The sequence below is a fragment of the Canis lupus genome, chromosome 19, assembly GCF_048164855.1.
Source record: "Canis lupus baileyi chromosome 19, mCanLup2.hap1, whole genome shotgun sequence".
In the NCBI taxonomy this organism is placed as follows: Eukaryota; Metazoa; Chordata; class Mammalia; order Carnivora; family Canidae; genus Canis; species Canis lupus.
The window spans coordinates 12,195,063-12,214,190 of NC_132856.1; the positions used below are offsets into that span (position 1 = coordinate 12,195,063).

Below are 19,128 nucleotides of genomic sequence, written 5' to 3' on the forward strand. Positions count from 1 at the left end.
CTCTTTACCATCAATCCAAACCCCTCATGGTCTTCAGTTTATTCAAACACATTGAAATACTATTTGCTACTTTTGGCTCCTTGTAAATTCTGTTGTCACTAAATGGAACCCCTGCACCCCTCATTTACTAGGTCAACTACTATTTGTTCTTTAATGATTGCCTTTTGACACCTACTTTTGTCAGCTTATGCCCACTACCAGGTGGTGTTCACACACACTCCAGGCTTATCTCACAATCACAATTCATCCTCTCCCATGATGATAGTCAGATATCTTTTGGCTGATTCCTCAAATACACTGAGTATATTCTAGGGACAGCATCCTAGCTCTTATCCCTGAAGCCTATCAGAATTTCTGGGCTGTTGAAGATAAGTTTAATGAGGGGACTTCAAAATACCTCACAGGGTGTCCCTACCCACCCATGTCTCTTGCTGAAACTTCCTAAAATTCAACAAGACAAAGTGGTATTTTTTCTGAGTTGTGAATTCTAAGAGAAAGTAGTCAGCAATTTTAGCAATATTAAAAAGGTTTAAGCATTAGAGGTTAGGGAGGTAATTTTCCAAGTCAAATTACAAATAGGACAGTAGACTCAGTGCTTAGGAAACTGCAAAGCATCCCCTTTAACACCTGACTGAGAAAAAAAAAAAGTTTCTATTTAAAGTTAGAAGAAGGTCATTTTAACTTGAAAATTCCAATTAACCTAATAGCACACACCTAATGTCATACATACTGAGCCTGAAAAAGCCCTTATCTGATTCTTCTCCAAATGAGGAGAGATTAACAAATATCTAATTCTTGTTAAGAACATTAAAGAAACCCCTTAAACTTCTCAATTTTTGTAAATGATTTTTCTTCCTGCCATCCATTTGGCTAACTTAATGACCCTTTAAATTCTTACTACTGCTTTGCTTTCATAGTCAGCTCTGAGTTTAATAGTTTCAAGTGTTTCCACTCACACGCAATCCAAATGCACGACACTTTTTAACTCCAGTCGGTGCAGCTCTTCAGAGCCGTTAGTGGAATCCTGTGATGACCCACTGCCAGAAAAGAAGGGAAGCCTTAGTCTCAGTCTTGATTTAACTGTCTTCTAGGCAGTGCACCAAGTCAATTCTCTCCTACATGGTGAAAACAGACAAACTGTTTCCCTTTCCTTCTGTTAAGGAACTAAATAGGTATTGTTCTGGAAGGAGAAGAAAAGTCAGTTTTGGACACCTCAATTTCGAAGAAAGGGATTTTCAAAGAATTACAATATTTGTGATTTTTCCTCTCCTGACTCAATATATACATTTCTTCCTTCCTTTCAACTTCTGATATTAGACTTCATTTATCTCAGATTCCCTTTCTTGCTATTTTTCTTCAGTGTCTCCTCTAATAATTTCATTGTTTTCTATCTTCTAACATGAGTAAAATCAAGATGGGTATTTTTAAACAAATGTTTTCAACCTATTTTACAATTTACAACTGTTCAAAAACTTTGCTATACTTGTGATTTCATCTCTTTATTGTCTCCTATGGGTGCTTATTCATAGCAGGAGTCCCAATTCTTTCTGTCTACATTATACACACTCACATACACACACTCACACACACACACACATTTACTTTTTATTTTTTTGCAGTGGATAATCAGAGAACAGTAGGGCTTTAGCAGTTCTCAATAATCACTTAATCCTATCCTCTGATTTTCTATATGAGAACACTAAAGTGGTGAAAAAAAATTTTTGCTGTGCTTACTCAGCACCCAGCTAGTTGGTGGCACAACACAGGAACTGATGTTGATTAGTTCTGTACTCAAACCCATTGTGTATGCATTTAGCAATACAGGCGGTAGTGATTATAACATGTATATGCACATGCACACACACACACACACAATATTCTATTTGCCAAAATATAACTATAAGATACCTACAAGTAAATGCATCATGTTGTTAAGATAATAAATACCTACCTTGTTAAGTTCCTTAAAGGTTTTTGTTCTATCTGCATGTTATGACATGGTCTCAGATACAAAATTAGCTTGATATCCTGGTGGCAGGATTATTGCTTATCTTAAACATGGATGCCCTTTTGCCATTTATAATGGCATATCCTTTGAAGATACTCCAAATGTCTAGGTGACCATACTCTCCTTCATTTAGGTTTGTGGCAATAAATTTGGGGAGAAGTTGCTGGGGATTCTACAGGATAGTATTAACTATTGACACACTCCTACAATACTGTCCTGAACCTGTTTCATCCAGGTTTTTGTAAACACCACTCACATGTAACAATTTTTCAGAAATCACCAATGAATTCCACTTTGCCAAACTGAATGGTCAAAAATGACTAAAGAGTCCTATTTTGATGAAGCTAATGACATTCCTCTATTCTAAAATATTTTCTTGACCTCTGGTTTCCAAATAAACCATATCCATGTTATTTTTATCCTTCCTCGTTGGTCAATCTAATTTCTTCTCTTTCCAGCCTCTTAATGCTAGGATATTCTAGCAATCACTATTTGGTACCTTATTATTCTCTAAAATACTTCCTTAAGTGTCATCTATATTTTAATGAGTCCAAGAAATTAGGAAGTTTCCAGAAGTCTCACTTAAAATTCAGACTCTTATAATGAATTTTTCATTTCATATCTCTACCTGGATGTCTAAGTACCTCTAATTCAGCACATCCAAAATTGATATTGTTGTTTGTTTCCCTAAAACCTGCTCTATTCATAGTTCTTCCCATCTCAGCTGATGACAATTCCATCTCTCTTGCTGCTCAAATAAAGAACAAATCATTCTTGACTTTTTTTTTCTGCCCAAAATCCTATTGGCTTTCACTCTCAAATTATATTTTAAATCAGAACACTTCTTACCTTCACTGTTACCCACTGGCTCACCCTACTATTATCTCTCACTTAATCTACTATAAGAGCATCATAATCAGATTTTTAAACTTTATCCTTGTTTCTCTACATTCTATATTCAACTGAAGAGCACTATCCTTTAATGTGCAGGAAGTATCATTCTATTCCTGGGCTCAAGACCTTCAAAGCTCTTCCACTTATAATAAATAGCAAAATCTTTACATTAGCTTGCAGGATCCTATATGATCTGACCTTCCCATTATCTCTTTACTTCATCTCCTTCTTTCTCACCCTGTTCCAGGCTCATCAGATTCCTTATTCCTCACATACACCAGGCATGCTCCTCCCCCAGGACAAGTGCACTGTTTTCTGTAGGCAGCTATAAACTCTTGTCCCTCGAAAAAAATATCAAAAACAAGCAAAAAATATCAAAACCAACTTTGTCAGAAATTTGAAGATGCTAAAAGGTTTATAGCTACCAAGTTAATGCTAAATTAAGAAAAAAGTAACTTGAAAATGTAAGAAAAGCTTTGTGACTTTTTTATTTGCTTTCATCCCACCCACTCCCTGTCTCAATGGCAGTCTTGAAAACCTGAAGACCTCTCCCTCTGCCTGTGTGCCTCTCTTTCTCTCTCTGCATCTCTATGAATAAATAAATACAATCTTAAAAAAAAAAAGAAGAAGAAGAAAAGAAAACCTGAAGACCACAGCCTGCATTCCTAGAGTGATACTCTCAAACTTGGTTCTGGGGAGAAAGCAGTGCAGATCTTATTAGAAAAGTATTGTGTTTCTTTATTTTAACTTTTCTGGAAGGATTAAAACAACATACTCATCTCTGTTTTTCCTAACTTGGAAATTATGCAAGGTGGAAAAGAGGTAAATGTTGTTTATAAACAATATAAGGTGAATGGAAAACCCACACCCATCTGGAGCAAAAGAGTATGATTGAAAAATGTAATAGGCAGCCTAAATCCTGGGAGAAAAATCTGAAAATATAGTCTCTTTGGGAAATTAGGACATTCACAAATGTCTACACTGGGGAATTTAGAAAACCACATAAAAACTCAGGGCAGGATGGGTGTTCAGGAAAGACCTGAGACCTTAATCTCTCATCCTTGGCTAATTTCTAAGATCAATGTGGGCAGGAAGTAAAGGCTAAGGCAGAACTGTACATGGCCTGGTCAAGCCATGAAGGAGTGCACCAGGATAGAGTCAATACATAAAGACTGGGTAATACATCCTATTTGGGCTCTCTTGAGGTCCTAATCAGCATCTCAAATGTGAATGTATTTGAAAATAGGGCCATTACAGATATAATTAGTCAAGATGAGGTATTTAGGGTGAGCCATAATCCAATATGACACATATCCTTACACAAAGAAAAAAATGGGATAGAGAGAGAGATGGAGAACATTATGTGAAAAATGAAGGCAAGCCAAGAAATGCCAAACATTCTCAGCAAATTATCAGAAACTACACAAGGGGGCATGAAACAGATTTTATTTCATACCTCTGAAAAGAAACAACCTGCCAACACCTGGATCTTGGACTTCCAGCCTCCAGAACTGTGGGATAATAAACTGCTGTTGCTTAAGCCACCTGTTTGGTAGCACTTTGCTATCAGAGCCCTAACAAACTAATTTACCATGAAAGGTATTTTTTTTTATTTAAGTTCGATTTGCCAGTATATAGTATGACACCCAGTGCTCATCCCATCAAGTGCCCTCCTCAGTGCCTGTCACCGAGTTACCCCATCCCCCACCCATGTCCCCTTCCACTAATCTTTGTTCGTTTCCCAGAGTTAGGAGTCTCTAATGTTTTGTCACCCTCTCTAATTTTTCCCATTCATTTTCCCTCCTTTCCCTTATAATCTCTTTTACTATTTCTTATATTCCCTGTATGAATGAAACCATATGATGATTGTCCTTCTCCAATTGACATGAAAGGTATTTTTTGAGTGTTTGTTTATTTTAGGTCCTGGCATTCAAGGAACTCTCTGTCAAAACACTAGCTAAATATAGGCCAACAGAGCAGGCACTTCATTGACCACACATGACAAGGAATACAGTCTATTCATATTTGGAAAAGTCACTAAGCAAACAAACAGCTGCAGCCTTCAACAATCAGGAACACCAAACCATAGGAAAGATGCAGAATCTCATTGCCAGAGTTACCACTTTATAGTACTCAAATTTTCAGTTTTCAACAATGACAACAAAATCACAAAGCATACAAAAAAAAAAAAAAAAAAAAGTAAAATACAGGCCAGTCAAAGGTAAAAAAAAAAAAAGGACTGAAATTATCTGTTAGGAAGCCTAGATATTAAACTTACTAGAAAAATATTTTACATGAAATATCTTAAATATACTCAAAGAGCTAGAGGAAACCATGGACAGAGAACTACGAAAAACCAGGAGAATGATGAATGAACAAAATGAGAACATCAATTAAAAAAAAAAAAAAGAGCTTAGACCGTTCACCACCTGTATTTACTTATTTGTTTGTTTGTTTATTTATTGTGTCTGTTATTTATTATCTGTTTCCCTCTGCTAGTGCATAATCCATGAGGGCAAGGGTCATTTTTTTCTGGTTACCAGCACCTAACTAATCTGTACCTGGAGGATAATAGAGAGCCAAGATTTATTAACTGACAATTAATGGTCTTTTCCACATACAACTATAGTTTTGTGATAAAGAAACATTAGTGATTATGTGATGACAGAGATAACAATTTTGGAGTGGATATGAAAAAAAAAAAAAGGTGTATTTATAAAGTGAAAGTTCCTACATATGATAACTTAGGGAGGAAACCTGGTAGTTATATAGTTGGATAAATTGTCTGTAGCCCTGAGAATACATAATAGTAAGTTCTCAGCCAGGCAAAGATTATGTAACAGTCATGATTTATTTTAAGGAAATACTCTCTAACATGTAGTAGGTGCTAATTTAATGAAACCCCCAAATATCATCAGTGTCATATTTGGTTGACCTGAAAAAGTATTTATTAGTATGGTTTCACATTCTGCTTTTCCAATCAAAATTAAAATTAGGCTATCAATATTTATATATTTATAATTTCAACATGGAAGGGTGTTTGCAATACTAATTCTACCTTCTTCCCCCCATTCTACAATTTTGCTGTCAATCAATGACCAGAAGGTGTACTGATTTCACAATTATAAGATCATTCCCTAGCTTACATTTTTCCTTCAAGGACAATTCTTACATGGATATTTTCATGTAATTTATAATTCTTACAAAAAGGTTTATTAACTGATTTCACTTCATAATAAAATTTAACATAATAGTATTACGTGTGGTAATATACATAGAGTTATATATAGTTAATGTAACACTTTCTTGAAACTATATAAGCTTTCACTCTGCAGTAATATGATTTGCCTTATAGACTATGTATATATAATCTATATATATATATTTAAAAGACATTATATCTACAAAAAACCTATAGCTAACAACATATTTAATGTTGTGAAATTCAAGACTTTCCCACAAAGACCAGGTAGAAAGTGAAGGGTTGCCTCATGCTACTCCTTGCTAATGCAATTAGGCAAGAAAAGGAAATAAAAGTTATATAGATTTGGAAGAAAGACATAAAACTTTCTTTATTCACAGATGATATAATCATCTATGTAGAAAAATAAAAAGAATTGACAACAACCACCACAACAAAAAATTCTTGGAACTAATGAGCAATTACAAGAAATTTGCAGGATAAATAGTTATATATAGAAATCAATTTCTTCCCTACATAACAGCAATGAACAAGTGAAATTTGAAATTAAAAACAGTAACATTTATATTAGCTCCCCCCAAAAAGAAATAACTAGGTATAAATCTATTAAATAAGTTCTATATGAAGAAAACTATAAAACTCTGAAAAATGAAATAAAAAATCTACAAAAATGGAGAGATATTCCATATTTATAGTTAGGAAGATTTAATATCAGCAAGATACCAATTCTTCACAACTATACAGATATGTAATCCCAATGGAACTCAATCTCAATAAAAATCTGAGCAAGTTATTTTATGGATACTGACAAACCAATTCTAAAATTGACACAGGGAGGCAAAAGACACAGAGAAGCTGACACAATATTGAAGGAGAAGAACAAAGCTGGAGGACTGACTTTACCCAACTTCAAGACTCCCTACTAACCTATAGTAATTGAGATAATCTGGTATCTATAAAATAATACACAAAAAGATCAGTGGAACAGAATAGGGAGCCCAGAAATAGTCCCTCATAAATATAATCAACTAATCTTTGCAAAAGAGCAAAGGCAACACAAGGAAGCAAAGATAGTTTCTTCAATAAATGGTACTAGAACAATTGGACATCTATGTGCAAAAAAAAAAAATCACATCTAGGTACAAATTTATACCCTTCACAAAAATTAACTCAAAAATGGATAATAGGCTTAAATGTAAAACACAAAATTATAAAACTCTTAGAAGATAACATAGGGAGAAAATCGAGATGCCCTTGGGTATGTTGGTGGCTTTTAAGATAAAACATGAAGGTAATAATACATGAAAGAGAAAACTGATAAGTGGACTTCATTAAGCTTCAATAAAATGAAAAACTTCATCTCTACAAAAGACAATATCAAGAGAATTAGAAGATAAGCCACAGATGAGGAGAAAATATTTGCAAAAGATACATCTGATACAAGGCTCTTACCAAGAGTTTACAAGGAACAGTTAAAACTCAACAATTAACAAAAAAACCCTGATTTTAATTTTTTTAAAAAATTTTTATTTATTTATGATAGTCACAGAGAGAGAGAGAGGCAGAGACACAGGCAGAGGGAGAAGCAGGCTCCATGCACCAGGAGCCTGATGTGGGACTCGACCCCGGGTCTCCAGGATCGCGCCCTGGGCCAAAGGCAGGCGCCAAACCGCTGCGCCACCCAGGGATCCCAAACCCTGATTTTAAAAATGGGTCAAAAACCTAAGTAGACACCTCACCAAATAATATACACAGATGGTAAATAGGTGCATGAAAAGATGCTCCATATCATATGTCATCAGGGAAATGAAAATTAAAACAACAATGGGACACCACAGTTAGAATAGCCAACTCTTGGACAGACAACACCAAATGCTGGGAGGGATGTAGAACAATAGACCACTCATTCATGGGTGGAGGGCATGTAAAATGGTATAGGCACTTTGAGAGATAGCTCAACAGTTTTTTATAAAACAATCTAGTCTTACCATATATTCCAACAATTGTGCTTTTGGTATTTACCCAAAGTGGCTGGAAACATGTCCACACAGAATCCTGCACATGGATATTTATAGCAGCTTTGTTCATAATTGCCAAAACTTAGAAGCAATCAAGAAGTTCTTCAGTAGTTAAATGGATACATAAACTGATACATCCAGAGAACGAAATATTAGTCAGATAATGAGAAATGAGCTATCAAGATATGAAAGGCATGGAGGAACCTTAAATACATATTACTAAGTTAAAGAAGCCAATCTAAAAAGGGTACTTAGTACTATGATTCCAGTGATAAGACATTCTAGAAAAGGCAAAACTATGGAGACAATAAAAGATCTGTGGTTGCTTGTGTGTGTGTTAGGAGGGTTAATAGACAGAGCCCAGAGTATATTAAGGGCAGTGAAAATATTCTGTTTGATATTATAATGATAAATTATTTCATTATACATTTTTCCAGACCCAAAGAATATATGACACCAAAGGTGAAGCCTAAGGTAAATGATGGACTTTGGGTAACTATTCTGAGTCAATGTAGGTTCATCACTAGGAAAAAATGTACCACTTTGGTAAGTGATATTGATAATGGGGAAGGCTACACATGTGTGGCGACAGGGGAAACTGGGAAATCCCTCATCTCTTTCTCGATTTTGGTATAAACCTAAAACTGCTCTAACAACATAAAGTCTTTGCAAAAAGCATTAATTTGTAAAATCCATTCATTCAACAAATATTTTATGAGAGTTGATTATTTTACAGGACTTTTTCAAGTGCTGGGTATACAGAGTGAGTAAGACAGATGCATGATTAAGGGTACCTTAGGCTGCATGTAACAGAATATCTACCTCAACAGTGGTTTCTCCATATGTCTTCTGTGCTTTCCTTTGTTGTCATATGCTCCCCTCATTAAGATGATTGCCATCATTCTAAGTATCCTGTCCTCACAAGATAACATGACAAACAGAAGAAGAGAAGAAGGCAGGGGTTTTTCTCCTTGTGAGAGGGTGATCACATACTTTGCTTTGCCTAGGACAATCACATTTTATGCCTTCTTTTCCTTCTAATTTGTCCTGGATTGGATAATAAGTTGGATAGTTGCTGTATAACATGCTTTTTTCTTTTTTTTTTTTTCAACACAGAAAAATATTTCTGAGTGGTTCCTTCAGAAAATGTTTTCATGGGTCCCAATGGTAGTGTTAGGTCACCTGTTCATCCCCTAACTGCAGGGGAAGTTGGGTCAGTGGGTATTTGGCATTTTAAAATTTCATAGCCTGAGGAGGCTTCCACTGGCCAAAAAAGATGGGTGAAAAAATGACTGCTGGGCAAACAGTCAAGAGCATCAGTCATCCATGACAGATTTGCATTCCCAGAGGTAACTGGGATTTCCCCAAGCCTCACAGCCTGTAGGAATAAATGGAGTCACATTATCTATGCCCTCACAAGTCCCACCAACATTTTCCTATGGGGTTCATGCACAATATCTGTTCAAGAGTGTCACATACATTCTCATGAACAAATATGCCAAGTATCTTACTATTTCCTCTGGGTATCTATTGGGTTCAGTGGAACTTCCAGGGCTCTGCCAAGCACCATGTTTTCCACTGACACCAGGACCCCTGCTTTGCACTGCTGCCAAGGCAATGCTTGTGATGTCAAAGTTATACAGAGGTCTAGGGCAAAGTAGCAGAAAATGCTATTCTCTTCACATGTTGCACTGTTGTTAGGACATACTAACATATTGTTATGAGTGTCCTAATAGCTGACATAGTTTTTAGTCAAATGGAACTTGAGATAGACACAAATTAGTTTCAGTAATATTCAGCTTTCTTTTAGTTCCATGCAGAATTTCCCTTGAGGAGAAAACTTGCTTTGGCCAATGAAACTAAGGGAGAAATAATGTGCATCCCTTCCAAATAAAAACATTTAAGAATAGCTTGTGAGTGTGTCACTCTCTTTCTGTTTAGCGGTGCTGCACAAATTATGTTGATATGGATGTGCCATAAGATAGAAACAGTCTAGAAGGCTAAACAAATACACTGAGGACAACTGCCCTGGAATGTCTCTTAGAGTCACAGCAGATTTCACATAGGTGAGCAGTAATTGTTTGTTGTGCTAGTCATTGAGAGTTTATTTGTACCACAGCATGGCTTCGTCCATCCAAATGAGAGCTATTTTTTTGTATAGCCTGCTTATCCCCTGTGGAAATTGCGTATGAACTCACCGAGTTCTGGCCTAGGAAGAGGAAATATGTCTCTTTCTTCTGACAATTAAGATTTCTTACTGGGTCAGACTCATTTTGTCATTCTTCCTTTAGAAAGGATTCTCTCTCAAGGGTCTCCTGAATTCTGAAACAGTTATATTTCTGGAAAGTGATCTGATAGTTCATCTGTATTTCCCAGGAATATCGGAAGCCACACTTAGATTCCAGTTAGCATTCTCCTGATACATACATAGAATAACTGATAATGTGCTAAGATGCTTCACAAGCAGAAGAACCACTACATATCTGAGAGTATGAGAGTAGGAATAAGGCTGAGGTGACAAAGGAAGGAAAACACCATGGGGTTGATAAGACAAATGGTCTCATAGAAAAGAATGTACAGATTTCACAGGAGGGAAATAAAGAAGGGGAGAAAAGGCAGACAGGGACATCCAGATGAGGTAAATAGCACTTGGAAAGGATGTAACTCAGAGCAGACACAAGATTTAATGAAAGGCCTAGCAGAAGGCTGTCCTAATATGCAATCATATTTGTTAAGTCATTTGAGTTGTAAGTTACAGAAACCCATTTTGAAGGATCTTATACAAATAACAGGAATCTGTAGTTGATAAAGATGGAAGTCCTGATCCAGACTTGGAACCAGCGGTGTAATATGACCTCTGTGCCCTATCTCAGAGTCAAGGGTTTCAATCAGTGTCACTTGAGTCACATGTGCTGACAGTAGGGTTTGGGAGTCCCCGTGAGAATGAGGGGAGCGAAATGAGAAGAGAAAATGGATGTGGGGTAGGCAGAAATAATAAACAACCACTTCCACAATACTCCTTTAGAAGAAACCTTTGGGGTGATATAATTTCATCTACAAGTGAAAAACTTTAGTTCTAGAGAGGGAAAGGTCAAATTAAAGTACACTAGAAACTTTGGAATTAAATATAATTTGGACACCAGATTGGCCAATTAATCAAAAATCTTGATCTTGACAATGAATCACTGAAAATACATAAATATATTAAATGTCTTAACTCAAAATCCATCCAACCATATGCACACACATGCACATACACACACTCACTTGTCAATCTTCTGATGTATGATCAAGATATTTGTTGTCAATATGCATCACACGGTTGGCATCCCAGACATAATCTTGAAAAAGTATCAACTATAATAAATTTCAGTATCATGGTCTTTTTTTTTTTTTTTTTTTTATTCATGAGAGACACAGAGAGAGAGAGGCAAAGACAAAGACACAGGCAGAGGGAGAAGCAGGCTCCATGCAAGGGGCCTGACATGGGACTCCATCCCGAGTCTCCAGGATCACGCCCTGGGCTGAAGGTGGCGATAAACCGCTGAGCCACCCAGGCTGCCCAGTATCATGGTCTTTAAAATGAAATAAAATCTTAAAGTAATTACACTGTAATTAAATGTAGTATGTTTCTAGTATTTATTATTTCCCTCCAAAATCCCCACCAAATTTATCCCACAACTAACAGTGACAAGCTTAAGAAATCTTTCCAAAGAATTCAAATTATCTTCTTTGAAACAGCATCTCTCTCTCTCTTTCACTCTCTCTGCACTTCATTGGTTTATACAATTTTAATTACATGAAACAATTATGGTAACACATATCACTGCAGTAAATACATTTATAATCAAAAGTAGTTAGTTCTTCTAGCCAAAAATTCAACCCAGTGGGACATACTAGAGATCTATTAACTATGAGTGTACAGGGTGTTGGGGGCATCAGATAGCATATTGTGCAAACAAGTGGATATTTTCTTGTTGATTTACATATTTGATAGGTAGGAAATGATGGGTGGCTAGTTAAATAGAGTCTGTTAGGAAAGCATCTATCCTATGAGACAAGAGACAGCATGACTCAATACCTGGCCTTTATACACATAAAGTGAATTGTTTTCAGCTCTCCTTAGTTACTTCAGTTACAGATTCCTCTGTTTACATTTCTAACCACTTGCTCAAGGTCAATAATCTCTAGTTTAAGCAATACAAGATGAAAAATAAGATAGTATTTCTCTTCACATATCTATTCTCACGCCTGTGACCTGCTCACCCTCTGTCAGTCTGTTCTATTAGTAGAAACAGGAGGGTCCAAAAGGAAGTTCCCACTGGAATGTCTAAGACGAACAGAGATAGCCTTATCTGTGCTTCCTCCTTTCTGCGGAGTCAGAGCTGAGGCTTCCCTTGTGTATTTAGAATATTGAACCAAGTCACCTGATTGAGCCATGGTGCCAGTCCTGCCCAGAAAGTTTCTCCAGAGACTCTCCCAGAAAAGAAAGGGAAGATGACAAAGAAGGCAAAAGGTGCTTCAAAAGCAAGCAAAAGGAAAAGTGTGTAAAACCACACTGAAATTCCTGGAGCGATCCTGAATGAGAACCGTGGGAGTTCTTGAATGTGGCCTTTCTACTAACTGTCTTAGAATAAAAACTCAAAGAGAAACCATTTTGGATTAATTCTTCCCCATCCCAAGAGAACTCCACATTCATACCAAAATGCAGTTGTTTGCATATTCAGGTATTATAGATAATTTCAGAAGTAAGGGATAAAAATACAAATTTAGCTTTTAAAAAATTTACTATTAAATAGTAATAGAGTTAGGTCCTCCAGTAAACGCTAAGGGAATAGAAGCAAAGATGGCTAATCTCAGGGAACCCAGGGGCAGTAGGCACTGCCCTTAAGGTTCAGATTCTAGTTCTAAATGCCACAGGCGAGCTTGGTGTGTTTGGGGCTTGCTGTACAGGAGACATGTAGCACATTTTGGACTTGGGGAGCAATGAGCTTGGTTCTGCAGGGTAGACTAACTCTGTCTGGGAAAAGCAGGCAGTCCTTTGAAAAGATTAATGATTTGATCTATATTGAAGAAAAAATTAGTTTCCAGATCAGTAAGAAATAGGGAAATGGGAAACCCTGGTGGATTTTAAGCAATGAAAGAATCTGATATGAATGTGAGCCAGGAATCTAGCATAGGCTAGAAAGGCTTGAGCCACAGGTCTGTACCCACATCCGCCCAATCTTTGTTTTGGCCTATACTGTGTCCTTTCTTTGACTCTCCATAATTTACAAGCTGGTCTTTACGGGAAAAAATATGAAAATTATTCTAATATGATATTTTCTTGTTTATATTTTTCTTCATCACCTGTCACCTCTAAATTAAGTAGGCAATTCCATGAAAGCAGGGACCTAGTCTAGTCTGCCACTTGCTATCTCTCACTAAACAGGTTGGTGCCCTATACCCTGCTAGAGTTTATAAACATTTGTAAAAGCTTCAATGACGAAATTGTCATGACACTGAACAGACAATACTTGCACTGCTCTTATTACACAGGTCATAGCTTTTTCTAAAAAGTAGGTGCATTGCTCAGAAATTGCACTGTGGTTTAAGGAAATGCTTCCTTCCTTGTCGTTTTCCTCCCATTCTCCTTACAAAACCTTGTGATATGTGTGAAACATTCCAGGTACTCAAGGAAGGCTAAAGTAGGACACATCTAAATAGGAGTCAGAAATATTTTAGTTCAGCTCTTCATAGCTTTGATCTCTGGTTTTAGGAAAAATAAAGAATTCATTTCAATCTTGACTTAATAAGGCATGAAATAACCAACTTTTTAATGCCAGGTCCAGAGCACTTTTTGCCTCTCCTACATAAACACAGATTTAATTCAAGAACCAAGCTGCTCTACAGACCCATTAGAAAACATCACCAATATTCAAAGCCATTATAGGTAGCTTTGAAAATCCACCCTTCATTACACTAGCTCCCTAATGTTAATGATTATAGCAGAGATGAAAAGATGCTGGTCCACGATCCCTGTTGACTATAATTAGAGGATGCCTTGGACAGCCTATTCCTAGAGAAGCAGAGCACTTTGTAGGGCAAAGAGTTGAAGGCAACGTGGGCATTATTTGCTCCAAGGACTTGTTGGGGGCTAGAGAGGATGACAGAGAATCCTAGTTAATGGGACAACAGAAGAGAGGAAAATGCCAGGGATCCCTTGGCTCATCAGACAATTCAGAGAAACTGAAAATTACAGAAGTATTTTGGCTCAGGAGCTGGAGGAGAGCTGCCAAGTTGTGGAGACATTCTCCAGATATCCTGTGAATGTCGGGCAGCCATCGGGGCCATGGCTGACCTTTCTCGGGCACAATTCCTATCATCACCAAATTGAAAGGGGGAAGAACAACACACTTGGCTAGCAAACATGGAGGCCCTTTATTCTACAAATGGAGAATAGATACAGATAAAAGATAAAAGAAGATGAGCACTACTTTCACAGAGGCCATGTGCTTGCTAGCAATCTGGCCTAAAGCAATTTATTGTTAATTATTCATGCAGATAGAGAAAAGACCAGCCAAAAATTTAGATCTTTGCTGAACATGTTCAAAATATAAATCTAAAGAAATGAAACAGGTTGATTATTGCTTGGCTTTTTCCTGTTTATATTTGTACATACAGCATTATAAAACACAAAGATACAGGGATATAGCAGTATTATAAATAATTGGAGGATATTCTACGGCAGTAGAAATCAATATGGAACATTCATCAGCAAGAAAAAAAAATTAGACAGCAGAGGAAAACTTATTTGCCAATGCAGGATATGCTCAATTATTAGTTTCATTTGTGATATTTCATAGCTTGGTTCAGAAAACTTAGTGCAAGTGAATGCATTTCTTTTTTCCCTTCTTCAGGAGTGTGTCACTGTAAATGCATAGCCACAATCTTGATGTTTCATCTACTGCATGAACAAATCTAGGCTGTTCTTTGTAGCAAAGCACATAGACAGTATGGTTAGACAGAAGCCACACACACCAGCCACCAAAATATCCTCATTTCTATCTGGTTAGGGATGGAGAGTTTTTTTTTTTTTTTTAAGATTTTATTTATTTATACATGAGTATACATGAGAGACACACACAGAGAGAGAGAGAGAGAAGCAGAGACACAGGCAGAGGGGGAAGCAGGCTCCATGCAGGGAGCCTGTTTTGTGTCTGATTTAAGAACTTTGTACATTCAAAAAAAAAAAAAAAGAACTTTATGTATCCTTAAATACATAAATGTATAGCAGGAATTTTTTTTTCAAGAATTTATAAAAACTTCAAGATACTTAGTATATTTTCTTAAATATCACCAAACTGGAGCTAGTACCCATGGAGTATGGGCATCTATGTCTATGTGGCATCTACAGCTAAGGAAAAAGGACCCCAGTCTTTTCTTGCTTTCTTTGGCTCTCACCCAAATCTAACATTTCACCTCTCCATAAAGTCACCTGAGTGAACTTTCTAACCCACTTTGATCACATTCCACTTTTCAGCTGCTGCTCAAACTTTCAGAATAAAGAACATGTTCCTTAGTGTAATTTCAAGACCCTTCAGAATCCAACCCAGACCCATTTTGCTGCCGTATTTTGTGCCAGGACCTCAGGTAGTCTGTGACTCCTCTATCCATCCTAGCGTCCAACCACTTAACAATCTGTTTGAGGACCGGACACGTGTAGGCCAAGTTCTAGGTGCTAAGGATACATGCAGGGGGTTCATAACAGATATGTTTTCAGACAGACACAAGTAAAGAGGTGCTACAATGGTAGAGGTCATGTAGGACACTGCAGAAGCAATATAAAGGGCTTCTAATGCAAACTGGGCTGGGGTTGAATGGTCACATATAGCTTCCAGGGAAAATTAGTATCTAAGCAGAGACCTAAAGAGCAGACAGGAGTCAGTCGGGCCAGTGGTGTAGTGACTGGAACTCCAGGAGAGAAAAGAGTTCTCCCAACATGCTATAAATGGGAACATTTTCAAAGAACTGTAAGAATTTCAGAATCATAAAGCAGGGCTATTATGCAGAATGAATTATTTACTGTTACCCCAATGTGCCCTTCACTCTTCTATTCCCATCCTCTGAGTTGAGAGTATAAGATGGTCTTCTCATCGGCTGCCTGATGAACTTTAAGTTATTACTTTACCTCCTCTCTGTTGTATACTCCAAACACACCCTCACCATCCAAAAGAAACATCCACAGTGTTTCCTTTGTGCCCTGGGGTATCTATTCCATATTGCACTTAAACAGTTTCTGATGTTACATAGTCATTGGCTATTTTTGACACCTCTCAGCTCTGCATGCTTTGTAGATAAGGATTTTGTCCTTATCTTATTTTTTTTCTACTCTTAGAGCAAGATACACAGTGGATATTCAAAATTTTAAGTAAAAAGTAGTGGAAATAGTTAAAACCTTGTCTTTTATTTCTGCAACCCATCTGCAAATGCATTGGTCTGTGTTGTAAGATAAGCGATCTTCTCAGGACACATACTGGGGAATGAAATGAATTCAAAGACTCCCAAGGAACACATGGGTGACTCATGGGATCTTTATCTCCCTCAGATAACATAGAAAGGCAACTGTGACAGAACCACAACCTGGCATGTTTAAAAAGGTCTCCATAGACCATGCAGCCTTCTGGGGAGAATAACTAATTATACTGGAGTGGAGACAGAATGGAAAGAAATGCAAATATTTGATCCCCTTTTGAGTGAGAGGAAAGAGGCTTTTTTAATGTGCAAAGCAAGCATGTTTTAGGGAATCTGGAGACCTGGCCCATCAGAAAAGAAAGACAAAGTAGGATACCAGCGGAGGAGTTCCTTTTCTTTACAGTATCTTCTTTTAGAAATAACTTTTCTTTTCAAAATAAAAGAGAACGTAAATTGTAATCAGCAACTTTTGTTAGATCAGAAGCATGCCAATAAACGCCCTCTCCTCCTTCTTCCTCTTAAAGTATCTTCGTAGCAGCAAGGAAGGCAAAGGAAAAGAAAGGGGGCAGTAATTTAGGAAGGCAAGAGACAGAGAACAAGAACAAAAGAGGCTAGCAAAGGCAAAGCGATGTTGGTGCCTGGGAGAAGTGGTGTGCTGTGCCATCGTGGGGGCTGGAAGAAACCCCACAAGGTAACGAGGGAAAGGATCTCTGTAGTTATCCTGCTGTAGAAGTAATGGATAAATTGCAAAGGGAAAATACTCTCTCAGAAAACACAGTTCACTTAAGCACACTTGGATCGTGTTACTATTTCACTTATTAATGATAATGCACTTCTTGCAGGGAGCTCTGGTACCATAATGAAAAAAAAATATGCTAATTATTATGAAAATACATGATCTCTTCAAAAGAGGAATATCAACTAAGAGAAGAGGGCAGGTATATGGCCTAATTTGCATTTCACGGCTACATGTTTGAAATGATACTGCAGAAATTATGTAAAAACACTGAGCCCTCACTGGGACACATGATTTAGTCATCCCACATGGCACAAACCACTCCCTTAGCCTATTTTGCAATGGATAAAACCCATACCTTCCACAGTTGCTCGCTTGGGCTGAATGGTAATGGCTCCTTCTGCAATGTCTTCATGCTGGTGCAGTGGGTTGATTTTGGATCCCCAGCTGTCTGAGCCGACCCAAAGAAAATGGCCCACTTGGTCAGCTCTTTTGGCTGCTGCAAGGATCTGCCTGTGAAAAAGAACATGAAAAGTTATATTAGTGATAAGGAGCAGCTGCTGAACATATATATTAGGAATGAAGCAGAAGGAAAGCAAGCTACCAGTTCTCAAAAAGTAAGTTATCAATGCCAAAAAAAAAGTATGTCAAATGATTTATATCCTGCATATATAAAGAGATTTTATAAATCACTAAGAAAAATTATCAAAGCAGCTTGAGGAAAATAGGCAAGAAACATTAAAAGTCAAAAGAGAAAAGGAGAAATATAAAAAACCAGTAAACTAGAGATGCATATTCATACAGACTAAAAGGATTGAAAATGTCAATTAGGGGAAGATATCACATTTGCTTCTCATGTTGGCCAAAAGATTTGTTTTGTGAGTTTGGGTGTATGGCTGGAAAAATGAGTGCTCACATTCACTGCTGGTGGTATGTATAATTCCTGGGAAGCAATATGTCAATCTAAATTAAGTGTCTTAAGTTATTTATTAAAATGAACAAGTATGTTATACTTGAAAATTTTACAGCCCATGCTTATATATAAAAATAGCATATAAATAACGAGGGTAACAAGGCAAATAAAACAAAAGGAAAACTAATTATTCATAGTAAAGTTATTAAGTATATTTTTGAAAGAAGAAATAGATAAGAGGTAACTGCATTTGTAGAAGAGAGAAAGCTACAACTATAACTCCTTTGGTGGGTTATACCGTAGGAAAAGTGATTTGTTTGTTTCTCAAGACTTGGAGGTACCAAGTATCACATAGGTACTTGGATAAATAAAGGAGAAGTGGTTGAAAGGTTGTATATAAAATCGCAAAAACTCAGGTTTCTTTCTTTTTCTTTCAGGCAGAAAATGGAATGGTAATTTTCTAATAAAATTTTAAGGACTACGTTCTGCATATCATAAACATCCAAAAAGCAGAGAGTTATGAGTGAGCGATGGTGAGTTAAAAATGAGGGAGAGGAAGATAAGCTAAATTTACCAATAAGTATTGAAATGGTAATGCCCTCTAGGAAACTTACACTTCTGCTTACAGAATGCTAGAAACTAAGGGAGTGTCACCCTAGGCAGAAAATAGCTTTCCTGGAAAAATCTGGACCACCTTAGGAAAATAATTCTATATACCTACATAGAGAGACCCTCTAATGGAATGGCAACTTGGATATCTGGCAAGTCCACCAAGAGCCTGAAGTCTGAAGGGATAGGACACCACTGCTTGCATCAAAGTTTTTCAGTCATACTTTAATTTTTTAACATGTGCATTTATTATTTTAATAAAAATAAACAATCAATTACTTATACTCTTGGCCT

At 36.9% G+C, this 19,128-nt stretch overlaps 1 protein-coding gene across 7 annotated transcripts in view; it reads right to left on the reverse strand.

Moving 5' to 3' along the window:
- The window catches only part of GRM7 (glutamate metabotropic receptor 7), an 849,841-nt gene that overhangs the window by 398,708 nt on the left and 432,005 nt on the right, over positions 1–19,128 (reverse strand). For all 7 annotated transcript variants that reach the window (XR_012012515.1, XR_012012517.1, XM_072788071.1 and 4 more), the window contains exon 4: positions 17,671–17,825. Coding sequence is in view for 5 of the 7 variants with exons in the window: in XM_072788071.1 (XP_072644172.1) it covers positions 17,671–17,825 (155 nt within the window). In the remaining 2 variants the exon portion in view is untranslated. The remainder of the gene's footprint in view (positions 1–17,670; positions 17,826–19,128) is intronic.